Source organism: Atheta coriaria, unplaced genomic scaffold (assembly GCF_025399875.1).
Source record: "Atheta coriaria isolate IRGN ID8LTWV9N9 unplaced genomic scaffold, Caltech_Dcor_3.1 hic_scaffold_3_pilon, whole genome shotgun sequence".
NCBI lineage: Eukaryota > Metazoa > Arthropoda > Insecta > Coleoptera > Staphylinidae > Dalotia > Dalotia coriaria.
In genome coordinates, this window is record NW_027045445.1 from 3,104,148 (window position 1) to 3,125,724 (window position 21,577).

The 21,577-nt window shown below is 37.5% G+C and overlaps 6 protein-coding genes and 1 long non-coding RNA gene across 12 annotated transcripts; 4 read left to right on the forward strand and 3 right to left on the reverse strand.

Moving 5' to 3' along the window:
* The first annotated feature begins 323 nt into the window (after window positions 1-323).
* On the forward strand, window positions 324-6,865 carry LOC135789702 (histidine protein methyltransferase 1 homolog). Its single transcript, XM_065299666.1, has 5 exons — window positions 324-653; window positions 717-841; window positions 5,944-6,231; window positions 6,308-6,558; window positions 6,630-6,865. Exons 1-5 carry the CDS (start codon window positions 587-589, stop codon window positions 6,781-6,783), a joined length of 885 nt encoding a protein of 294 aa, XP_065155738.1. The 5' UTR covers window positions 324-586; the 3' UTR covers window positions 6,784-6,865.
* LOC135789703 (pyridoxine/pyridoxamine 5'-phosphate oxidase-like) lies at window positions 6,775-8,079 on the reverse strand. Of its 2 annotated transcripts, none has more exons than XM_065299667.1 (5): window positions 7,890-8,079; window positions 7,561-7,717; window positions 7,399-7,498; window positions 7,084-7,337; window positions 6,775-7,031 (listed from the first exon to the last, which is right to left on the reverse strand). In XM_065299667.1, the coding sequence occupies exons 1-5, from the start codon at window positions 7,969-7,971 to the stop codon at window positions 6,866-6,868; spliced, it is 759 nt and encodes a 252-aa protein (XP_065155739.1). In that variant the 5' UTR covers window positions 7,972-8,079; the 3' UTR covers window positions 6,775-6,865. The 2 variants fall into 2 exon arrangements, with proteins under 2 accessions (XP_065155739.1, XP_065155740.1); XM_065299668.1 differs by having other exon boundaries at window positions 7,800-8,051.
* A 193-nt stretch (window positions 8,080-8,272) lies between these two features.
* On the forward strand, window positions 8,273-9,178 carry LOC135789704 (DNA replication complex GINS protein PSF1-like). Its single transcript, XM_065299669.1, has 3 exons — window positions 8,273-8,493; window positions 8,565-8,629; window positions 8,691-9,178. Exons 1-3 carry the CDS (start codon window positions 8,422-8,424, stop codon window positions 9,130-9,132), a joined length of 579 nt encoding a protein of 192 aa, XP_065155741.1. The 5' UTR covers window positions 8,273-8,421; the 3' UTR covers window positions 9,133-9,178.
* A 30-nt stretch (window positions 9,179-9,208) lies between these two features.
* Window positions 9,209-13,193, forward strand: Marf (Mitochondrial assembly regulatory factor). Of its 5 annotated transcripts, XM_065299660.1 has the most exons (8): window positions 9,400-9,591; window positions 9,653-9,707; window positions 9,865-10,132; window positions 10,190-10,410; window positions 10,471-10,770; window positions 10,830-10,937; window positions 11,121-11,141; window positions 11,255-13,193. In XM_065299660.1, the coding sequence occupies exons 3-8, from the start codon at window positions 9,925-9,927 to the stop codon at window positions 12,722-12,724; spliced, it is 2,328 nt and encodes a 775-aa protein (XP_065155732.1). In that variant the 5' UTR covers window positions 9,400-9,591; window positions 9,653-9,707; window positions 9,865-9,924; the 3' UTR covers window positions 12,725-13,193. The 5 variants fall into 5 exon arrangements, with proteins under 5 accessions (XP_065155730.1, XP_065155734.1, XP_065155732.1 ...); XM_065299658.1 differs by lacking the exons at window positions 9,400-9,591; window positions 9,653-9,707 and adding an exon at window positions 9,209-9,363; XM_065299659.1 differs by having other exon boundaries at window positions 9,400-9,707.
* Window positions 13,194-13,369: 176 nt separating this feature from the next.
* LOC135789700 (solute carrier family 35 member E1 homolog) lies at window positions 13,370-16,069 on the forward strand. Its single transcript, XM_065299663.1, has 4 exons — window positions 13,370-14,095; window positions 14,160-14,494; window positions 14,554-14,793; window positions 14,853-16,069. The coding sequence occupies exons 1-4, from the start codon at window positions 13,771-13,773 to the stop codon at window positions 15,111-15,113; spliced, it is 1,161 nt and encodes a 386-aa protein (XP_065155735.1). The 5' UTR covers window positions 13,370-13,770; the 3' UTR covers window positions 15,114-16,069.
* A 628-nt stretch (window positions 16,070-16,697) lies between these two features.
* On the reverse strand, window positions 16,698-18,228 carry LOC135789701 (uncharacterized). The gene is made up of 2 exons (XM_065299665.1): window positions 17,339-18,228; window positions 16,698-17,167 (listed from the first exon to the last, which is right to left on the reverse strand). Exons 1-2 carry the CDS (start codon window positions 18,152-18,154, stop codon window positions 16,874-16,876), a joined length of 1,110 nt encoding a protein of 369 aa, XP_065155737.1. The 5' UTR covers window positions 18,155-18,228; the 3' UTR covers window positions 16,698-16,873.
* Window positions 18,229-18,964: 736 nt separating this feature from the next.
* Window positions 18,965-19,473, reverse strand: LOC135789804 (uncharacterized). Its single transcript, XR_010547657.1, has 2 exons — window positions 19,382-19,473; window positions 18,965-19,314 (listed from the first exon to the last, which is right to left on the reverse strand). It is a non-coding gene; the product is annotated as an uncharacterized lncRNA (long non-coding RNA).
* Window positions 19,474-21,577: the final 2,104 nt, after the last annotated feature.

The following is a 21,577-nucleotide window of genomic DNA, read 5'->3' on the forward strand; positions in this document are numbered from 1 at the left end:
ACTGTAAATCGATATGTTACTTTAGTATTTGAAAAGAAAGTGTGAAATTCATATCCGAACTTTTATAACAATAAAAATTATAAATTTATAATGCGTAATTTCAAATATTTGTAACAAAAATTACAATTTTGACTAGTTTAGTTAGTTGAATCAACGACGAAGTTTGTTTTTAAAGATTATCGGAACTGATTTCAACGTGTTGATGTTTTTTCGTCGCATAACAACTTCCAGAACCACTTTACAATAATAAGATTGCAGTAGAATTATTTTCAAGGCTGTGGAACATAGCTCGACATCTCTGATTTACATGCGAAATTATTCTTGGCGTAGTGGCGGTAATTTTCGAATGCAAACACAATAATTTTTCAAATTGCTTACATATTGCAATCAATAACGTGACAACATTAGATTCATTCGTAATTTTATATTCTAAGTTAAATGCAAAATATGATCAAGTAAACGCACACACGTTGCCAGTGGATTTTGATAAAACACGTGTGTTTTGTTTTGTTTGAGTTGAGTGTTCAAACATCACTCATTTGCAAATTCTAATTTTTTAAATAATATTAAAGTGAAAGTAGTAATCATGTTCACATTTGGTTTTTCGGACGATGGCACCGAATCGGACTGTGAAACAGAAAAGCACAATTTTGGTAATTATTAAAACTAATAACCTCAAAGCACAAATATTGGTAAATTAATAAATTAATTTGTAGAACTTCCTGAGAAGACAACACCTTCATGGAAAGAGTGTGAAGAAATCCCCATTGGTCCAAATCTGCTACATTCAGAACTTTTTGATGAACAAAGTGATTATATGTTAAAGATTGAATTTGAAGATACATTTGTTAGCGAAATGCGTAACGTAGGCAACCAACAACACAACATACATTACATTATTTTTCCCGCGTAACACCGGCACTGCGTGCGCCCGGTGCAGTAGCTAAGTACAAGCAGAGCGCAGCAGACGCAGATTAAGAGACGCCTTATTCAATAAACGCTATTCAACATTCTTTACAATTACAAGTGCTCATTGTTTCATGCTTATCTTTATCACCTGCCCTCACAAGTGCCACACCTAACATCTCAGAAGTGGGATGAACAGGTAAGACGTGAGACTTGAGCATTATTGAGAGCATCCTGCGCGAGGCAGCCTAGTTTTTTCCGCGCCAACGGAAATCTTGAGGTTAGAACACGTGCCGAAGGGGCACAACGGAACGCACGAGTAACGGCCAACGTCCCGGCCAACGACGATTCGCGCGAGTATCCCCGAGAAGCCGAAAGACGTTCTACATCCACGATGGGCGATGATGGAAACGAAGCTGGTGCGTCGCAACAACCGATGCCACCACAACCTGGCACGGACGCCGCCACCCTGGCCGGCGTGATGCAAATGTTCAATACGTTAATGCAGTCGATGGCAATGGCGCAGCGCCCATCGCCACCGGCCACCACCTACCATAGTGCACCGGGTGCACAGTCCGGACTTACGACGTTCGACGCGAAGAAGAGTGCCTCAGAGTGGTTGGCATCGCTACGCCGCCAATGCCAACTACATCAGTGGAACGACGCGTACGCGCTAGAGGTTGTGCGAACGCATCTCGCTGGAGGACCCGCCGTATGGTTCCAGGATCTGCAGGGCGTGCACACGTTAGTCGATTTTGAAGCCGCCTTCACCAACACCTTCATCCAACAAGACAGTTTTGCTACTCGTTGGAAGCGGATGGAAAGTTATGTACAATCCAAAGACCTTGATATTACTGATTACTTTTACAACAAACTTCATTTATGTGCAGGGTTGGAATTGAGCCTGGAGGAGAAGAAGGAACAACTGCTTATTGGGTTGTATGATAAGCAGCTGTGCACAGCCATGATGGCACAACGTCACGCCGACACCAACAGCCTGTACCATGACTTGCTGAATTATTTGCGTGTGCACAAGGCTCGTGAGGAGCGCTTGTTTCCTTCTCCCAGGAGTCAATCAACCCATGCACCACGTGTGATGGATTCCTATGGTGCGCCCATGAAGAAACCATCAGAAGTAGGGCGGTCCGCAACCCCAGCACCGCCACAGCCGACTACAAGTCGAGTCATGAAATGCTTCAACTGCAACAAGGAGGGACACCTCGCCAGAGATTGCCCTATCCCACCAAAACCACGCGGACTATCCAAGCCCGAAACCCGTCCAGCGGAGACAGCCGCAAAGAGTAATGGACAAGTAAAGATCATTACTTCGCAAGACAATGATGGTGTGCTCAAATACTTGAAGCCAATCACATGCAACGGAATGGCGTTCCAGAGCTTGATTGATCCAGGAAGTTCGGAGTGCACCCTGAAGGCGTCGCAAGCCATCGCCGCAGGCTTTACCATTCAGCGCAAGGAGACCTTGCTGAAGGCATTTGGTCCCGCAAACCATGTTGTCAAATCTCCCGGATTTGTCACGGCGGATGTTGCCATCGATGGTGTGGTTCTCTCAGAAATAGTCTTTAGCATCGTTCCGGACGACGTTCAGAGCGTGGACGCCATCATCGGTCGACCATTCACCGAGAACCCGTCTATCGTCTACATGCGCATTGATGACGACCTGATATTTACGTACCGGAGTGATGATCCGTTCTCGGCTTTGGAAGTCGAGGCGAAGAAGCGCGCGTCAAATCGAGTGACGACGGAAGCGAACATTCCACCACGTTCCGTAAACCTGGTAGAGGTTGTCTCAGGTACGGAAACGCATGCTTTTCCACTGATCAATTGGGCGGTTGAGCCCACTCATGTATCTCAGAACACGAGTCTGTTTCGGGGCGAGGTACTGAATTTGGAGCAAGCTGAGCCCCGCCAGCAACCCATTCCACTCGAGGTCATCAACGTGGACGACAATTTGGATACGGACACAGTGAACGAGCTGCATGGCCTCCTCAACGAGTTCCGCGATACCATTGCGATCGATTCCTCCGAGTTAGGATGCACAACGGTCCTACAAATGGACATCACCGAGGTGCCGGGCAGTCAACCCGTGCGCCAGAAGCCTTACAGATGTAGTGCCGATGAGCGCGAGGCGCTCAACACCATCATCAACGAATACAGAGATGCAGGTCTAGTCACCGACACGACCTCACCATACGCCAGCCCTGTACTGCTGGTGAAGAAGAAGACTGGGGAGTACCGAATGGTTGTCGACTATCGACGGTTGAACAACCAGACCGAACCATTGCCATTTCCGCTGCCCGACATGGATGAACATCTGACACAGATTCGCGATGCAAGGTACTTCACGACACTTGATTTGGCTCATGGTTACCTCCAGGTACCATTGTCGGAAGAAGCACGCAGAAAGACAGCTTTTATTACTCCGGACCAAACGGGTGAGTTTACCAGAATGGTATTTGGCTTGACCAATGCCCCCCTCGTACTTCTCAAAACTAATGCAAAAGGTTTTGGGACCTCTCCGTAATGACACGGTGATGTACTACCTTGACGACATCCTCATACCTGCGCGTGATTGGAAGGACATGCGAGTCAGGTTAACCAAGACCCTGATGGCGTTGAGAGGTGCCGGATTAACGCTGAGGATCGAAAAATGCTACTTCATGCAGGAGCGTGTGGAGTATTTAGGGTTCATTCTGAGTGCCGATGGCATCGAGCCTGGCCCCGCGAAACTACGAGCGATCTCGGAGTATCCTGCGCCTACAGATATCCACCAGCTACGGCGTTTCCTGGGAATGGCTAGTTTCTTTCGCCGTTTTATAGCCAATTTTGGTTCCAGGGCCGCCATTTTGAACAAATTGCTCCGCAAAAACGAATCTTACATTTGGACGTCTGCCCATGATGCTGCCTTTATGGATTTGAAGACCGCTCTGACGCAGAGCCCGGTACTCAAAATCTTCGACGCGAAACGCCCGACCTACTTGCATACAGACGCGAGCAGCCAAGGCCTGGGTGCTATGCTGTTACAGAAACACGATGACAAACTTCACTTGGTCTATGCAGTAAGTCGCAGGACTAGCGATGTTGAATGTAATTACCACTCGAGTAAACTCGAACTGCTGACCGTGGTATGGGCCGTCGAGAAACTCCGACATTATCTCATCAATATTCCGTTTACTGTGGTCACCGACTGTCAGGCGATTGTGTTTCTGAATACTGCCAAAACAAAGTATCCACAAGTAGCAAGGTGGTTCAACATGTTGTGTGAATACAACTTCAAGGTAGAACATCGTCCTGGCGAAAAGATGATACATGTTGATGCGCTGAGTCGCGCACCAGTGTCAAACGAGGGTGAGACTCCCGTCGAGAATCTGATCACCCGAAACGTGTTCACGATACTTTCCTTGGAGGAGGAAATAGTACTGTACCAACGATCTGACGAGCTACTCAAACGCAAAATCGAGTTACTCAACAGGCAGGTACGTACCGCAAGCGAGAGTTCGGAAGTAAATGGTTACGTACTTCAGCAAGGCATTCTCTATAAGCAAATTCAAGAGGATGAGACTCAAAGGTTGATCTTTGTCGCCCCAAAGGCAATGCGAAAGAGCCTAGTAACAAAGTATCATGACCTACAAGGACATTTTGGCGTCGAGCGCACAGTAGCCAAGATCCGACGCCACTACTTCTTTCCGAAGATGACACAGTATGTCAAACAGCACATAGCCAGTTGTATTGAATGCATCATCCTGAAAAACAAAAGTGGGAAGAAGGCCGGCGAACTTCACCCTATTCCCTCGGGGCGCCGCCCTTTGCTGTCATCCATATTGACCACGTTGGTCCTTTTGTTGAGAGTACGTCTCACAAACGCTATGTACTAGTAATCGTCGACAATTTAACCAAATTCGTCCGATTACACGCTACCAAAACGACGAAAACTCCGGAGGTTATCAAGGCCCTCTCAGCGTTCGTGCAGGACTTTGGAGCCCCAGAGCGTATCATCAGCGATCGTGGTACTTGTTTCACCTCGTCCACCTTCGCCGAGTTCTGCAATCAGCATGGAATAAATCACACGCTCAATTCACCACGACATCCGCAGGCTAACGGTCAAGTAGAACGCGTGAACCGTACGCTTCTACCACTGCTAAGAAATTGCAGCGAAGATAACAAATGGGATAAGGAACTAAAATCCACGGAACGAGATTTAAACACCGCAGTTAACAAGACTACAGGAAAAACGCCCTTTGAGGTAGTGTTTGGGTACGCACCAAGATTAAACGATGGTGTAACACGTTGCCTCACCGTCAACGAGGAAACGTACGAGTCCCCTAGCGATTTACAAAGAAAAGTCAGAACTCGACTGGAAAAGGAAAAGCAAAATTACAAGCGCCAGTTCGACGCCAAAAGATTATTAAATGTCCACTATGACATAGGCGATATTGTATTTATGAAGACAAATAGTGTTGCAACGGGTGACTCTACTAAACTGCAACCCCGTTACAGAGGACCGCTCAAGGTGTATGAAGTGCTCCCCAATGACACATACCGCGTAATCAATCTGAACGAAGAGGAGCCTGGGAAGCTGTACGCGACAACAGCACACGTCAGCCAGCTCAAAATCTGGCGACCCAATCAAGCTGACGACGTTGCAGGAGAAGAAGTTCCGGCAAGTGGAAGCGCCACTGCCGAGGTGAAAACGTAAGGAAGAGCTCACGAGTCACAAAGGTTCCAGCCCGCTTCGCAGCATACACACTCGAGGACGAGTGAGAGTCAGGACGGTCGAGTGTTAGCGAAATGCGTAACGTAGGCAACCAACAACACAACATACATTACATTATTTTTCCCGCGCAACACCGGCGCACTGCGTGCGCCCGGTGCAGTAGCTAAGTACAAGCAGAGCGCAGCAGACGCAGATTAAGAGACGCCTTATTCAATAAACGCTATTCAACATTCTTTTACAATTACAAGTGCTCATTGTTTCATGCTTATCTTTTATCACCTGCCCTCACAAGTGCCACACCTAACACATTTGTGATTAAACATGTGTCACCTGAAATTGTTGCTGAAATCATTTGTAAAACTCAAAATGCAGATGATACTATTGTCAAGGCAGAGCAGCAGCATTCTGATTTAGTGCCTGCTGTATATGAGGGAGGATTGAAAATTTGGCAATGCACTTATGATATTCTAAATCATTTGTATCAGAAAGAAATCAACTTTAAGGGACAAAAAGTTTTAGATTTGGGCTGTGGTGCTGGCATTTTAGGTTTATATGCATATAAACAAGGTGCAAAAGTTTGTTTTCAAGATTATGTAAGTATAATTATCTGAATAATACTTATATTATTAGAAACATTTGAATTTTGCACATTTGTGTTATTATTTTTAGAATCCTGAAGTTTTAAAACATGTAACAATTCCAAATGTACTCTTAAACAACAGAGAAGATACAGATACTCCAAAAGATTGCCGTTTCTTCTCAGGTGACTGGCAATCTTTCATTGAAGTGACTGCAGAAGAATTTGACAGTGATGATAAATTGTTTGACTGTATATTGACTTCAGAGACTATTTACAACTGTGAAAACTATGTAAAACTGAATCAAGTGTTTAAAAGCAGACTAAAGAAATCTGGAATTATGTAAGTATTCACAATATATCCTTGTGAAAGAAGTTCATTAATATGCATCTAATATGCAAATGCAATTTTAGTTATTTGGGCGCCAAAACATGTTATTTTGGAATTGGAGGTAACATGAGATGTTTTGAAGATATGATTAAAGCTGATGATATTTTCAAAATAGAAAAAGTGTGGGAGAATACAGAAGGTGTAAATAGGGAAATAGTTACTTTGAAGTTTAAATAATAATTGTTTACATATATTCAGGTAAACTTCGAATATTTGAAATCATCTCTATACATAATAAACTTTCTTGTTTTAAACTTGATTATGGGGCTAAACGTTGATATAACCAACCATCTTCACCAGCAAAACTTAATTTATTGTCAGGTGATTCGTTGGCTTGCGGTTGGTAAAATTTAATACGATCGTGAATTCTATCAGTTTGTCCTTGCCAAAATTCGATTGATTTTGGTTTGACAATATATCCTCCCCTAAGGAACGCTTGAATTATAAACAATTTGATTGGAAATTTTTAGTTCTTACCAGAATTGTGGTTTGGGAACTTGTCCCTCCTTGAACGTTGCTTTTAATTCCTGTTCCTTAGCAGACAATACTTGTCTACCAGCCAGAGGTTTGCTCTGATCACTACATAAAGCACCGATTTGACTTGCATACGGCCGTCCGCTGAAATAATCATCCGCCTCAGACATTGGCAGTTTATCTACACTACCTTCGATACGCACAGAGCGACTGAACGGACCCCAGAAGAATGTTAAAGCAGCATTAGGGTTCTCTTCCTTTAAATTCCAACAATCATTGCTGAGAAATTATCATTTACAAACATCATCAAACACATACCAATTCTCCACCCTTTCTGCTAGTATAGTGAGTGAAAAACTTGAAGCCATCTCTACCAAAACCTTTACATAGAATCATTCTAGCTGAAGGAATGCCCTCTCTTAAAATATCAATTTAATTAATCAAATTAGACACAAAAACAGAAAAATTCTTGTTTCATACTTAGTTGCTGTTGCTAAGCACATTGCATTTGGTTCAACAACTTCTGGATTATTTTTTGCTTCATTAAACCATTGCTCAAACCAGATGATTGGATCCTTAGAGGGCAAATTGTCCTCAATTAGCAGTTTGGCTCTATCATTGTAAGGTACTCTCATTCCTAACAAAAACTTATATTTAATATGATATTTAGAATATAAAGATCCCAAAATAATTGTAACCCGGATTAGTATTAGATTTACCTGACACATTCATTTTGAATAGCAATGTTGTAACAAGTTTTTAGTAGTATAGTATATATTTGTACAATTAAATTGAAGTATTATATTAACCTAGGGGGTCACTTGGAAGACTTTGAGCACCTGCAGTGCTGTAAATTCTAGAAAATAATTGTGATGCCCGTCGTAGAGCCATTAGCAACCGTGTTTCGTAATGTTATCACATTATCACTAAGTCGTAATTATTGTCATGTGCTACGATAACTAGCTTGATTTCTTACGTTGTTGTGTTGGTTGCATTCTTCGTTCTCTTTAAGCGCATGGGTATGTCAATACTTCAAAAATATCGAACTAAATGTTCACTTTTACAATAAATGAATGCATAAATATGTTGTATAAAAAGGTGCTATTAAGGTAAATAATGTAATGTTTAATTGACAAGTAATCTATGAACTAGAATAAGGTTTTAAATAATTAAAATATAATTTTAATTTGACTTTATGTATTACTGCCTAGAATGTTGCCTATCATGAAATGTGTCTGGCTTTTATGCCGGGAAAAGCCCGATAACCAACCGTCAGTTGTTATTTATATTATTTTTGTAACTTAATATTAAATATACAAATTGTGTGTAGTATTTATAATTATGTTTGGGGAAAAAGCTATCGAATTAATAAAGGAAGTTTACAGGAACAAAGACAATCTAACTCCATACAATGTAAGTAAAATTCTTAGGTTATCACTAATAACAATAAAAAAACTATATATCAATAAAAACATTATTTTTAGAATGATTTAGTAGAGCAAGTATCTAAGGAAATAAAGACTTTGGTTGAAGAGAACCAGGCGGATGCGTAAGTCGAAAAATTAGGGTTAAGATGAAATAAAGTTATTTAAAATTACTTTTGATTGTAGGCAAACTTTAGATAGAGAATTGGGTGGAGGATTATCAACAATTAGAATAAGGCACACTGCAATTCAGCGCAATATGCGCTGTTTGATTGCGTATCATTACAATAGAATTAGATGTTTGAGACAAATGAGATGGGAGTTTGGCAGTGTACTGCCACCAGATATTAAATCAAATTTAAGTTCTTCAGAAGCTGTATGGCTAAATAAGTACTCCACAAGCTTGGCTAAATATATGAGAACTATAGGTGATGAGGGCATGAACTTGGGTGTTGATTTAAAACCGCCTAAATCTCTTTACATTCAAGTTAACTGCTTGGTAGATTATGGCAAGTACCAACTCAAAGATGGATCTATTATTTTATTACAAAAAGATTCCCTGCATTATTTACCCAGAAGTGATTGTGAAGAGTTAATAAGATTGAAAATATTTGAACACGTAGCATAATTTATTTCCGGAATGATCCTAATAAATAATTTTTTCGCAAGTATAACGAGTGGTGTTGTTTGAGTTGTCTAACTATTTCCATAACCTTGACGTTAGTGCGCTCGTCGCTGTCAGAGCTCTTGTGATCTGCCTTCAGTTACTCGAGTGCGAGTGCGAATGGATCGTGAAACTCCTGGAAAACTTACGTAACTCGTAAATTACAATATAAAATCACATCAGTCTTAAAAATAAGTAAGTAATAGCAACGCTTATCGATAGTATACCGAAATCAACGCAGCGCAGTAACAATTGTAAAGCGTAATAACAAAATTCGCCACCGGGCGTCATTTGCTAGTCGCCTATCGATTCCTGTCAGCGTGCCAGAGCATTCAAAGTGCAAATCACATCTATTTTTGGAGTTCGAATATATTTCGAATAACGCTGCATTTAGTGTTAATTACGCCGTAAGTCATCTCGGCGGTAAGTTGCGTCGTGGCTTTCATGTGGAGACATGTAAAGTGTTTGTATTTTTTGAGGTTAGGCCCTTACTGGCTGCAAAAAACCAATGAGCAAAAATGAGTCTACGAAACGAACAGGTCTTTATTTGATGTTTAAATTAGTTAGTTGTTGTTGTCGTCGCTTTTTACCACACGTTCATTTGAGTTTTACACCCAGACAGATAAAAATACAGATTTGTTGCACTCTTTTTGTAATATTGTAAGTAATACAAACTTTTTTGTTGGTTTGTTTCAGTTGCCACCTGCATGTTAGCTACCTGTGTGTTTTGTGTACACAAACGCGAGCCGCAGCACGATGGCAGCTTACTTAAATCGCACTATGTCGATGATGTCAGGCGATGGTCCACATAATCGGGCGCCGTTGTCCATGGCAGACCATCGCTCTGTGCGGGCCGCCCCTGAGAATTCGCCTTTGCAGATTTTCGTCAGGGCCAAGAAGAAGATCAATGACATTTTCGTTGAGATCGAGGATTACGTAAAGGATGCTGTTCAATACATGCATGGTAAATATTACAATACAAACATTAGTTGATCAAACAATATTAACAATTTAAATTTAGAGATTGAGAAAGAACAGCAATTATTGGACGAGAAGAAAGTAAAGGAAGCGGAACTTTTTGTGACGAAAGTACACGGCATTCGCGATGTACTCACCAGAGATCACATGAAGGTCGCTTTCTTTGGGCGTACATCAAACGGAAAAAGTTCCGTTATTAATGCGATGCTTCGGGATAAAATTTTACCCAGTGGTATAGGTCATACAACAAACTGTTTTCTGCAGGTATATAATATAGAAATTAAACAAAGTATATAAATCAATGTAATCATTAATATAATTTAGGTGGAAGGGTCACAAACCGACGAAGCATATTTAGTTCTTGAAGGCTCCGATAAACAACACAACGTAGAGTCTGTTTCACAACTCGCACACGCACTTTGTAAGGAGAGATTGAAAGAGAGCGAAATGGTGCGCGTGTATTGGCCTCGCAATCGGTGCCTTCTGCTAAGGGACGACGTTGTGTTTGTTGACTCACCGGGAGTTGATGTGACGCCAAATCTTGACGAATGGATTGATAAACACTGCCTCGACGCTGACGTTTTTGTGTTAGTAGCTAATGCAGAATCAACATTAATGGTCACCGTAAGTATTACTGTAGGAAGCAAAAAATGTTTATTTTTAACGTTTGATTTACATCATAGGAGAAAAACTTCTTCCATAAAGTATCGACACGATTATCGAAACCGAACATTTTTATACTAAACAATCGATGGGACGCATCTGCAAATGAGCCGGAATTTTTAGATCAAGTAAGTGCAATTCTTCAAAACCTATTATTAATTTTATGTACCCTGTTTATTTTGCATTTATCTCGTGATAAAATTGTATTTTATTGCTTTTGGCACCGAAACGGCTTCTCATGCTTTAAAATAAATAAACAATAAGTAAATATTTAATAATCCCCTGATACTTATTTTTGTTATATTTCAAAGCAATTCGATGAACAAGCCGAGGTGAGTTGTATGTGGTGTATCATAGTCCTTCATTTTCAGTTCAATTATTTATTTAATATGTAAAATAAAATATCATTAGTTATCGAAAATACCAAGTATTATTTTGATTACAGGTGAGAAAACAACACCAGGAGCGCGCAGTTGACTTTTTAGTGAACGAATTAAAAGTCTGCACACTGGAAGAAGCTAACCACCGGATATTCTTCATATCAGCGAAAGAAGCACTCATGACACGTCTCTCAGAACAAGGACAGAGCCCAACCGTCACCCACGCTGAAGGTTACTTGAATCGCTACTTGGAATTCCAGGATTTCGAGAAGAAATTTGAAGAGTGCATTTCTAAATCTGCTGTTAAAACAAAGTTTGAACAGCATTCACAGCGTGGTAAGTTGATAGCAACGGAACTACGAGAAGTCCTCGATACGCTCTACACTGACGCCCAGAAATTAAAAGAAGATAAACTGCAGCAGCGTAAAGATCTGCAGGATAAAGTCAACTATACTGAGCAACAGTTAATGGTAATCACACAAGAAATGAAGCAGAAGATTCATCACATGGTAGAAGATGTAGAACAGCGCGTTTCGAAAGCGTTGAGCGAAGAAATTCGACGTTTGAGTAATTTATTGGATGAATTTAATCTACCCTTCCATCCAGAACCACTTGTGCTTAATGTGTACAAAAAAGAATTGCATATGCATGTTGAGGCTGGTCTGGGTTCGAACTTACGCGCGCGACTTTCTACAGCGCTGGCGCTTAATATGGAGTCGAGTCAGCGCGAAATGACAGAACGGATGGAAACACTCATACCACCGGAGAAGCATGCTACTTCGAATTTAATCCTTCCACGACGGCAACCATTTGAAATTTTGTACCGCTTGAATTGCGACAATTTATGCGCGGATTTCCACGAAGATTTAGAGTTTCGTTTCTCGTGGGGTATTACTGCGCTGATTCAACGTTTTACAGGAACTGGCAATGCGTTCCTTGCTTTGAAAGGTAAACGCGACAGCCCAAACAATCACACTATTATACCTTCAACGCCGAGTGAAGAGATCGATGGTCGTTTGTATTACCAACCGTCTTCTGTTTCAATGGAGGATTGGTCGGTGTTGAGTCGTATTGCTCTCGCGGGGGTTAGTTCGCAGGGCACTATGGGAGGTCTCCTCGTTGCTGGTTTTCTAATGAAGACGATTGGCTGGAGGATTATTGCCGTAACAGGCGCTGTCTACTCCTGTCTGTATCTCTATGAGCGTCTTACGTGGACAAACAAAGCCAAAGAGAAAAAATTCAAGAAACAATACGTTGCTCATGCAACACGTAAGCTACGTATGATTGTCGATCTTACATCGGCGAATTGCAGTCATCAGGTGCAGCAGGAGTTGTCTGGTACTTTTGCGCGTTTGTGTCACCTCGTAGATGAATCCACACAAGATATGGATAAACAGCTTAAAGAACTTGAAAAGCAAGTTAACTCATTGGACATCGCTGGAAATCGGGCGAAGGTGCTGCGTAACAAGGCGAATTATCTCACACATGAATTGGAGCTGTTTGACGACGCTTACTTGAAAATGCACCATCACTAATATTAATATCATTTCTTATTGTTTATTTATTATTATTGATGTTTTTTGACAAGAAACAAAACCGAAACCACCAACTATTAAGTGTACGGTCACGAAATGCGAAGTTTGCGTTATTATTCGCGATTGTGATTGATACGACACGTTGTAGACAATGTTATAAATTATGATAGAGAAATATGCGATTGGGATGTGTGAATGTTCTCTAGACGATCAACATTTCGACTTTCTGTCTTGTGGTAATAGAATAGAGAAGAATCGATTTGAACTAATACATTGCTAGTCTGTATAGTTTAAGTATAACTGAAAAGAAGACAAAAATTAAGTATGCATTCATTTGCATAGTGCGAGAATGACCGGGAAATGAAGTGAAATTATGCCCCCTATTTGATTTTATTACATTATATAGTGAGGGATTATGTATTATGTTGAACATTGAGAAATAAAGTTGCTGTTTATAAAAAAAAGATAATGTCATTCACCGTAACGAAATGTGTATGCAAGTGTTCTAGGTTGAACAAAATAAGGCATGATAAGATAAGTATATTAATTGCATTTTACACAACGTCACAACAATAGCAATTCTCAGTATGCAGGCGTAAATTCCTACCTGTTAAAATATCCGTTCGAAATACCAAGTCAATTTGCTGAATGTGCATAAACTCGTTCGCTTTCGTTTTAAAACATGCCCTATTTAATAAGTCAGACGAGCGCAGTGCGTAATTTAACATGACTGGTTGCCTGGTTTATTGCGTGTAGCATAAAATATGTAAAATACCAAGTTAATATGTACTGATATTAAATTGCATTTTTTTGTGTTTAAATTTATAAAAAAAAAACGAACAGAATAGGTTGCCTAAACGCCAACGCACTTTCGCTCTTGCGTGTGCGAGCCTTGGACAGCCTTGGAGAAGATGGAGAGGGCAAGTGCACGCGGCCGGGACGCGCGCTAGTAGTGGTAGTGTACACGTTGGAGCGCGGACGCGGTGTCTGCCAAAACATAGGGCCAGCTGGTGCGCCCGAAAGTCGTGCCCTTACCCGCCACCAGCATGTCCGGCCCCAAGCAGACGAAGGATGTCTTCTCGGTGCTTGTCCTCTGCCTGTTATGGTACGTCGTCAGCTCCAGCAACAATGTCATTGGGAAGATGGTGCTCAGCGAGTTTCCCTATCCTATGACGATGACGATGGTCCAGCTGCTCTCAATCACCATATACAGTGGGCCTCTGTTTAATATGATGGGTGTGCGTAAGTACGTAGACATCTCCTGGGATTACTACTTCAAGTTGATTGTTCCACTTGCATTCGGCAAGTTCTTCGCCTCGGTCTTCTCGCACGTCAGCATCTGGAAGGTGCCTGTTTCCTATGCTCATACAGGTATGCCTACTTTTAAATACCATAATTAAATTGTTGATAATTGACATTATTTTTTATGTTTTAGTCAAGGCAACAATGCCTTTGTTTACTGTGATCTTAGCTAGATTGATAATGAAGGAAAAACAGACAATGAAGGTGTACTTAAGTTTAGTACCAATTATCGCTGGTGTAGCTGTAGCAACAGTCACAGAGATCAGTTTTGATATGATTGGCTTGCTCAGTGCTCTTGGTGCCACAATGGGATTTTCATTGCAACACATTTTCTCAAAGAAAGTGCTGCATGATACAGGAGTACATCACTTACGCTTATTACATATCTTAGGAAGACTAGCTTTATTTATGTTTTTGCCTGTGTGGTTAATATTTGATATGTACAATCTTTATACACACGCATCAGAGGTAAATATTCGCGCCAGATATCAATAAGTGCGGATTAAATAGGTAAATTTTTGTTTCAGGCTTTATCAGATACAAGGATTCTACTTTTATTATTTACGGATGGAGTGCTGAACTTTTTACAAAACATCATTGCATTTAGTGTGTTATCATTTGTAACGCCTTTAACATATGCAGTTGCAAATGCAAGCAAAAGAATATTTGTAATTGCAGTGTCATTGTTTATCTTAGGCAATCCAGTGACTTATACGAATATATTCGGTATGCTACTTGCAATATTTGGTGTTTTGTATTATAATAAGGTCAGTATTAATATATACATTCATGTATCAGCCATTTTTGAATATTGCGTCGGTTTCAGGCTAAATATGATGCGAAACAGCAACAACAAAAAGAAACAATACTTCCATACAGTCAGAAGTTATTTCATGATCGAAATTATTCGATCTATAATAATGGCTATAATCATCTCAACGGGCAAAACGGGTATAACGGTAGTGTCCAAACGAATGGAAATGGGGTACCACATCAGATGGCCCAGAATAATAATCATAGTAATAGCATGCATGATTCGATGACTGCAACTCGTCATCAGGCTAAATCCAATATACTTTTTCTCTGAATCTGGCTTTAACGCGTTTGTCATCAACGGCTTTTCTTTGACAACTTGATCGGTGAACATTGTGTGCTTGCCTGTAATTATTTACAATGATTAACGTCCTGATAGCCGTGGATAAACATTTTTTACAATGCAAGATAAAGTTCTAGGAAAATACAACTTAGGTAATTGAATTAAATAAATATTTAGTAATGGCGATCATCTTAAAAAGCGCGATTTTGTCGAAAGAGGAAGTGAAGGATTTTTAATAAACCACAAATTCGAAGTTCGTGCTTGGTCTCGCACTAAGAGTGGTACGTAACATTTGTTATCTAGTAATACGCGCGTAGATATTGACTAGTAATTTTTATCTATAAAAGATTTAAAAATACCGGAAATATATCAAGTCATAACTTAAAATTTTATCAGTGATTCATTGGTGAATTATTTTTAATTTATCTGTGGATTAGTTGCAATTGCTATAAGTAACAGATATCAAAGATTATTGTTATATAAGCTGTAAATAAGTTTATGTAAAATGTTTTCGACTTTGGTTGATTTTATTTATTTATGTTTGCTCATGGTTAAATTATGAATCGATGATATCAATTAATCAATTAATTTGAGGTGAGATAAACTAAGTTCTTACTTATTGTACATTTTGTTTGTGTCTTTAAGTGGTTGGCCATAAACGGTAATTTATTGTATGTTTATTAAGTCAAATTGAAAGTATTGTAAGAACATGTCACTTATGCTTGGCATGCGTTAATGCAAAGTATTTAAAGTACCTTGAAATCGGAGTGAAGCATATGAAGCTTAGTTAATATAGTAATATATAATTTGTATAAAGTTATTTTCTTTACGCTAGCAAATGGAACAAATGACGGACGAGGAAACAAATTTTTAAACTTTGATTGCTGGAATTTGTTGAGTTGATGTTAACTTGTAAATAACGAAATAAAGAAAATTATTTTTGTAAATGATCCATGTTATGGTATGACAATGAATAGGGCCAATTGCGGTAACAAAACCGATTAGAGTAGATAGTTAAAAAAATTATAGGTATGATAACAAATTTGGATATGACAAGTTTTTTCCATAATAGTGTCATGTTTAGAATGATCGTCAATGATACCACGTGCCGGCCATGGCAGTGTTGTAGCAATGTGATGGATGTGTTGTATATTATTACAACAAACTCAAGGCTGCTGCTTATCTGAATATTTTTATTTAATAACAGAAGTTATGGCGGACTTTTCTTTTGCAAGTTTTACTAGTTTATCGTTTTTTCAATAAATAGCACTAAAAATGAGTTAAATGCGTAAATAATGAGACAATATTATTTATGACTACTATCTTTAAAAATTAATTATCATTTCTATATATTTCTATACTTTTAACAGCTGTAATTACATCCGTTTTCATTTTCATATCAGCTTACTAGTATCATTATACATTCAGTTAATGTTAATTGCTTGTGGCTGTGCTAGAAACGCTTTACCGCAAACCTATTTTCTCGGGTAATTATTTATTCAATTTTATTAAATGACGTCTATTTTGTTTACTGGATAGAACAAACACTTTCGGTCAATAACATACAATGCGATGTAAAGCAATATTTTTTTAATGCAAAACAATTTACATACATAACACATATCAATTTATATAATTTGGTTCTCAGAATGAAAAATATATTAACAATACTTGCAGATATACTTATTTTTTTATCTAATTTTGTGTTAAATTATTCAAAGGAGTGGAAGGTTAAATATTTTAAACTTTAATTAATCAGTACTTCGAAAACTATTAGCAAATTGAACGGCAACAATAATATATCCCGTCATCATATTAAATATAGTGAATATTGAACTGTATTCTACAATATAAAAGTTGGATGCCGAAAATTGCGGCGTGTTTGTTAATACACACAGCGTTAAATGCGCCATTTCTTCTTTCCATTTTGCTGAAGTGTTGTTGCTTCGCAGAGCGTGATAAGTTGTATCAAATGTTACTTCGATTGAGCGTTTTCCTTCATCTATCAATTGTTGAGCTTTTATCACGAATACCAGCCAACACATCTACGTATAAAATTATTTACATTAATTACACTTATTTAGGTATAGTCGAATGGAACCCCTTGTATTATAATATTAAAACGAAATAAATAAAATCAATAACTGATGGCGGTATGCATTATTGACTTTATATTGGGGTTGGTTATATATTAAAATAAATAAATAGGTACGTACTACGTGTGTTGACGCCAAAAATATGTCCACATACTGTTTCTCCAGATCATGATCGGTAATGTCCGCAACAACTCCATACACTATAGCCAATAACTCCAAAATAAACCACAATGTAATCAGAATGATGTATATTCCAAACAATTTATTGAAAAGTTTAATTATTTTTGTAATGCAATTGTGCGCCTCTATGATATTCAAAATATTATTTTGGAACTTGTTTGAGATCGTCAACGATTCAAAGTTAGAATCATCTTTGAATCGAATCAATGAGTTGATTGCTTTTAATCTTAAGCGAATATCTTCTAAAATTCTCCAGGCAATAGCCACTTCAACTTGCCGAATATATAGTACCCATATTGATATAATTGTGTATGTCCAGCCATTACCATTGTATATATAAAATGAAATTCCGTTAAGCACGATTATTACAATATGAAACAGTAAATATTTCGCCAATTCCCAGTTTTCTGTTAATACAATGTTTTGTTTCTTCAATATTGTATTAATTTTATCAAAATGTGTCTTAATCTCGATAAAATCATGAGGGTACAAGACATTAGCATAAAGCATAGTTGTTAGCAATGATGCAGCCAATATTTCAGAGAATATACTGAGGATTGTATAGTTTTTAAGTGCGCCATGGTATTCATTGTTAGATATTCCTTTGATCATTATCACGCATGGATACAGAGAAATACCAACGACGCATAAAAACTGTACGACTGATATGGTTTTGTATACTTTTGGACTAGTTAAGTAGAAGTATCCTGGTAGAATTCCACATTTTTCTGGTATCCTGGTAAAAAGTTGATCCATTGTATTAGTTGTGAAAGGGCAATTCGAAGGTCTGTACTTATTTATGAATTTTTATTGACTAACTGTATTTAATCAGGATTTTATTTATTTTTGTATTTATACGTATATATTTATATAATTGCAAACAGAACAGAACTTTTCACTTTGTAAGGTAATCATAATGGTTAGCGTAGCATGTAATTTAAAAACATTTCAATGTTTTTCTGGAACCAGCAGGCATATAGAACTATCATTGTTTGGATAATTTGTTGAGTTCTTCAATTATTCAGAATGTAAGCAATTATTCTATTAACGAATTTATTAAGTGTGGGTGATATTACATTATTAGTTACAATTAATCAGTGCCCCAATCTTTTATTAAACAAATGATCCAAGTCGCGACACGTAAGGTAGAATTTCATTCTGATTTATTGGGTGTTTATTTTTTTGTACAAGTATTTCCTTTTATCAAGTAACATTCACTTTTTTCATCATTTTTTGTATCAATTACTGCAGGAACGTATTTAGTTCTAGTTTTGTATGAAAATCAAATTCAAAGTAGATGTTGCCGTTATTCAGTTACAATATAGATGGCGCTAGGATGCACTTATTTGTATTAAAATTTTCAGTTGGTGTTTTGTTCAGTGAGGTTGTTTGTTGCTGTAACCGGTGGGTATTGATACAATGCGATGTCTTACACCAATGTTTACGGTTTGAGCCAAGATGACGCTAAAATGCAGGTATATACATTAAATTACATGCGGATTTCTTTCAGAAACTTGTTTATTATATCAAAGACAAGTATCGAGACGAATAAAAACACAAAACTAATATTTTGCAATTGGTTTTTATTATATCATAAATAATTATACGCGTGCATTATATGTAAGTTGTTTATCTTGAAAAATAGCAGCGAATTGTATTGTTACAATCACATAAGTACTCATAATATTAAATAGTGTTAAAATGGTGCTGTAGTCGATTGCATATAATTTTCCAGCCGTAAATTGCGGTTGATTCACAATGGCAGCTCGTACCAACCATTCAATTTCTTGAATAATTTTTCTTGTTACGTTACCTCTGCTTTTTAAGTAGTGGCTAACTTTGAGTGAAATTTCTTTAGTCTGCTTACTTTGTTCTATAACTTGTTGAATTTTTATTACCAGTAAAAGCCATACAATCTAAGGATTTAAAAAAAAATCGCTAGAAACACATACGCGTACGTATATAAACATTAGTACTACTTACCGTATGCGTAATCATTGTAAACACATCCAAGATTGCTGTTTCAATATCTGGATCATCTTCAAATGTAACTAATCTGAATACATTGCTAACGTATTCAATTATAACCAGAAATGCCAAGACAGAAGAAAACATTCCAAACATTTTGTTATACGTTCTTATAATCTTTGTTATTTTATCATAAATATCTAACAATTCAATAATATCGAAAGGATATTGATTATCAAAAGATATAATAGCTTTACTTGTAGAAACTTTTATAAAACCCATTTCTTTTGGGTAAATTTGAGCAATATATTCATTTAAAATTTTTAAACGTTTTCTCACAGCTTCAAGGACTGTCCATGCTATTGGCACTTGGAGATACCAAACGTACATAGGCCATAATACCATAACATTATATATGTTAGAATATCTATCCCAGGCGCTTCTAGTATACAACGTGTTCATAAAAAGATAATAGACATGAAATATTATAAATTTGAATATCTTCCATTTATTATCAACATAAATTTCGCGTTTCTTCAATAATACATCAATTAATCTAAAATGTTGTTTCATCTGACTGTATTCTTCGGGATACAATATATTATTATACCCCACAGGAGTTACACAGATCATTGATTGAAGTGATAATAAGAAAAATATTAATGTGAAGAATATTTTTGTTGGTTGATCTTCTTCTACATATACAATGGTTGCAATGAGATAAGCTGGTTGAATACTAACACCCAATGTGAAAATAAAATGACAGATAGAAAACAGTTTATAAACTTTTGGATTTCTTTTATAATAATCACCAGGTAGCATTCCGAATTTTTCAGGAATGTAAAATATTATATCGTCCATTGCTTCTGCCTATATCTATAGGAATAGTTATGGGAACTTTTAAGAGAGGTAGTGCATAATGATCATTTGCGGGGTACAACTAAAAGCACTTTGCGGTCGTATAATGATGTGGTGTGAATAATGGCAGGTTTACAAGAGACTATTTCATACAATTTATCCTAAAAACAAGATACTTACCTGACCAATACAATATGTAATTTATAACGCTTCTTATTTTTGTATCATTTTTTTTTCTCTCTTGAAAGCATGAATAACTTGTCTTTCGTTTTTTGGCATTGGTATGAAAGTGTCATTATTGTGTCTAAATACAGTAAATAAAACAAAATTGCAGATAATCCTTACACGTCATAAAGGAAAATATAGATTTTGATATGGTGGCGATATTACTTCTTCTCCATTAATGTCCATTAGACTGCATTATAGTATATTAACATTACTTTTGTTTTGACGTGAATGAACTTCTGAAAAAGTAAAATATATTCGTTTTTGTACATTTGCCAATTGATAGATAAGTTCCAAGTTTTTTGAATATTGGTTGGTTAGTTAATCATTATTTTAATAAGTAGCAAATCTAGAATAGAATAAAAAAAACGTCAATTCGTAGAATTGTAATAATACAAGTTATTTAAAATCATTTTATTGTTGTATTATTAGATACATGCATTTCCGTTTAGAAACTGACATGAATTGAACATTATATTAATATCAATTACTGCAGGAACGTATTTCTACCGTGCTTTGTAAAAAACGTATGTGTTCTTGAAATTTTACAATTTTGAATTGTTATAATTGTATAAATAATATAAATATTTAATTTTTTGCATTAGTTATATACGTGGTGTATAAGTAAGTTGATTACCCTGAAAAGCGGAAGCGAATTGTATTGTCCCAATCACGTAAGTGCTCATAATATTGAAGAGTGTTAAAATGGTACTGTAATTTATAACGTATAATTTGGCTGCCGTAAATTGGGCTTGATTGACAATCGATGCTTGTGATAACCAATCTATTTCTTCTATGATTTCCACTGATACATCACCTCGACTTTTTAAGTGATGGCTGATATTTAGTGATATTTCTTTGGTTTGCTTACTATGTTCCACAACTTGTTGAATTTTTATCACCAGTAAAAGCCATTGACTCTAATACATTGATAGGTATATATAAGTATACATTAACAATATGCTTTCGTACTAATAAAATACTTACGGTGTGCATTATCATTGTAAAAACGTCAATAATTGCCGTTTCTATGTCTGGATCTTCTTCAAATGTAACTATTCTAAATACATTACTGACATATTCAATTATTACTATAAATGCCAACAACGAGGAAAACATTCCAAATAG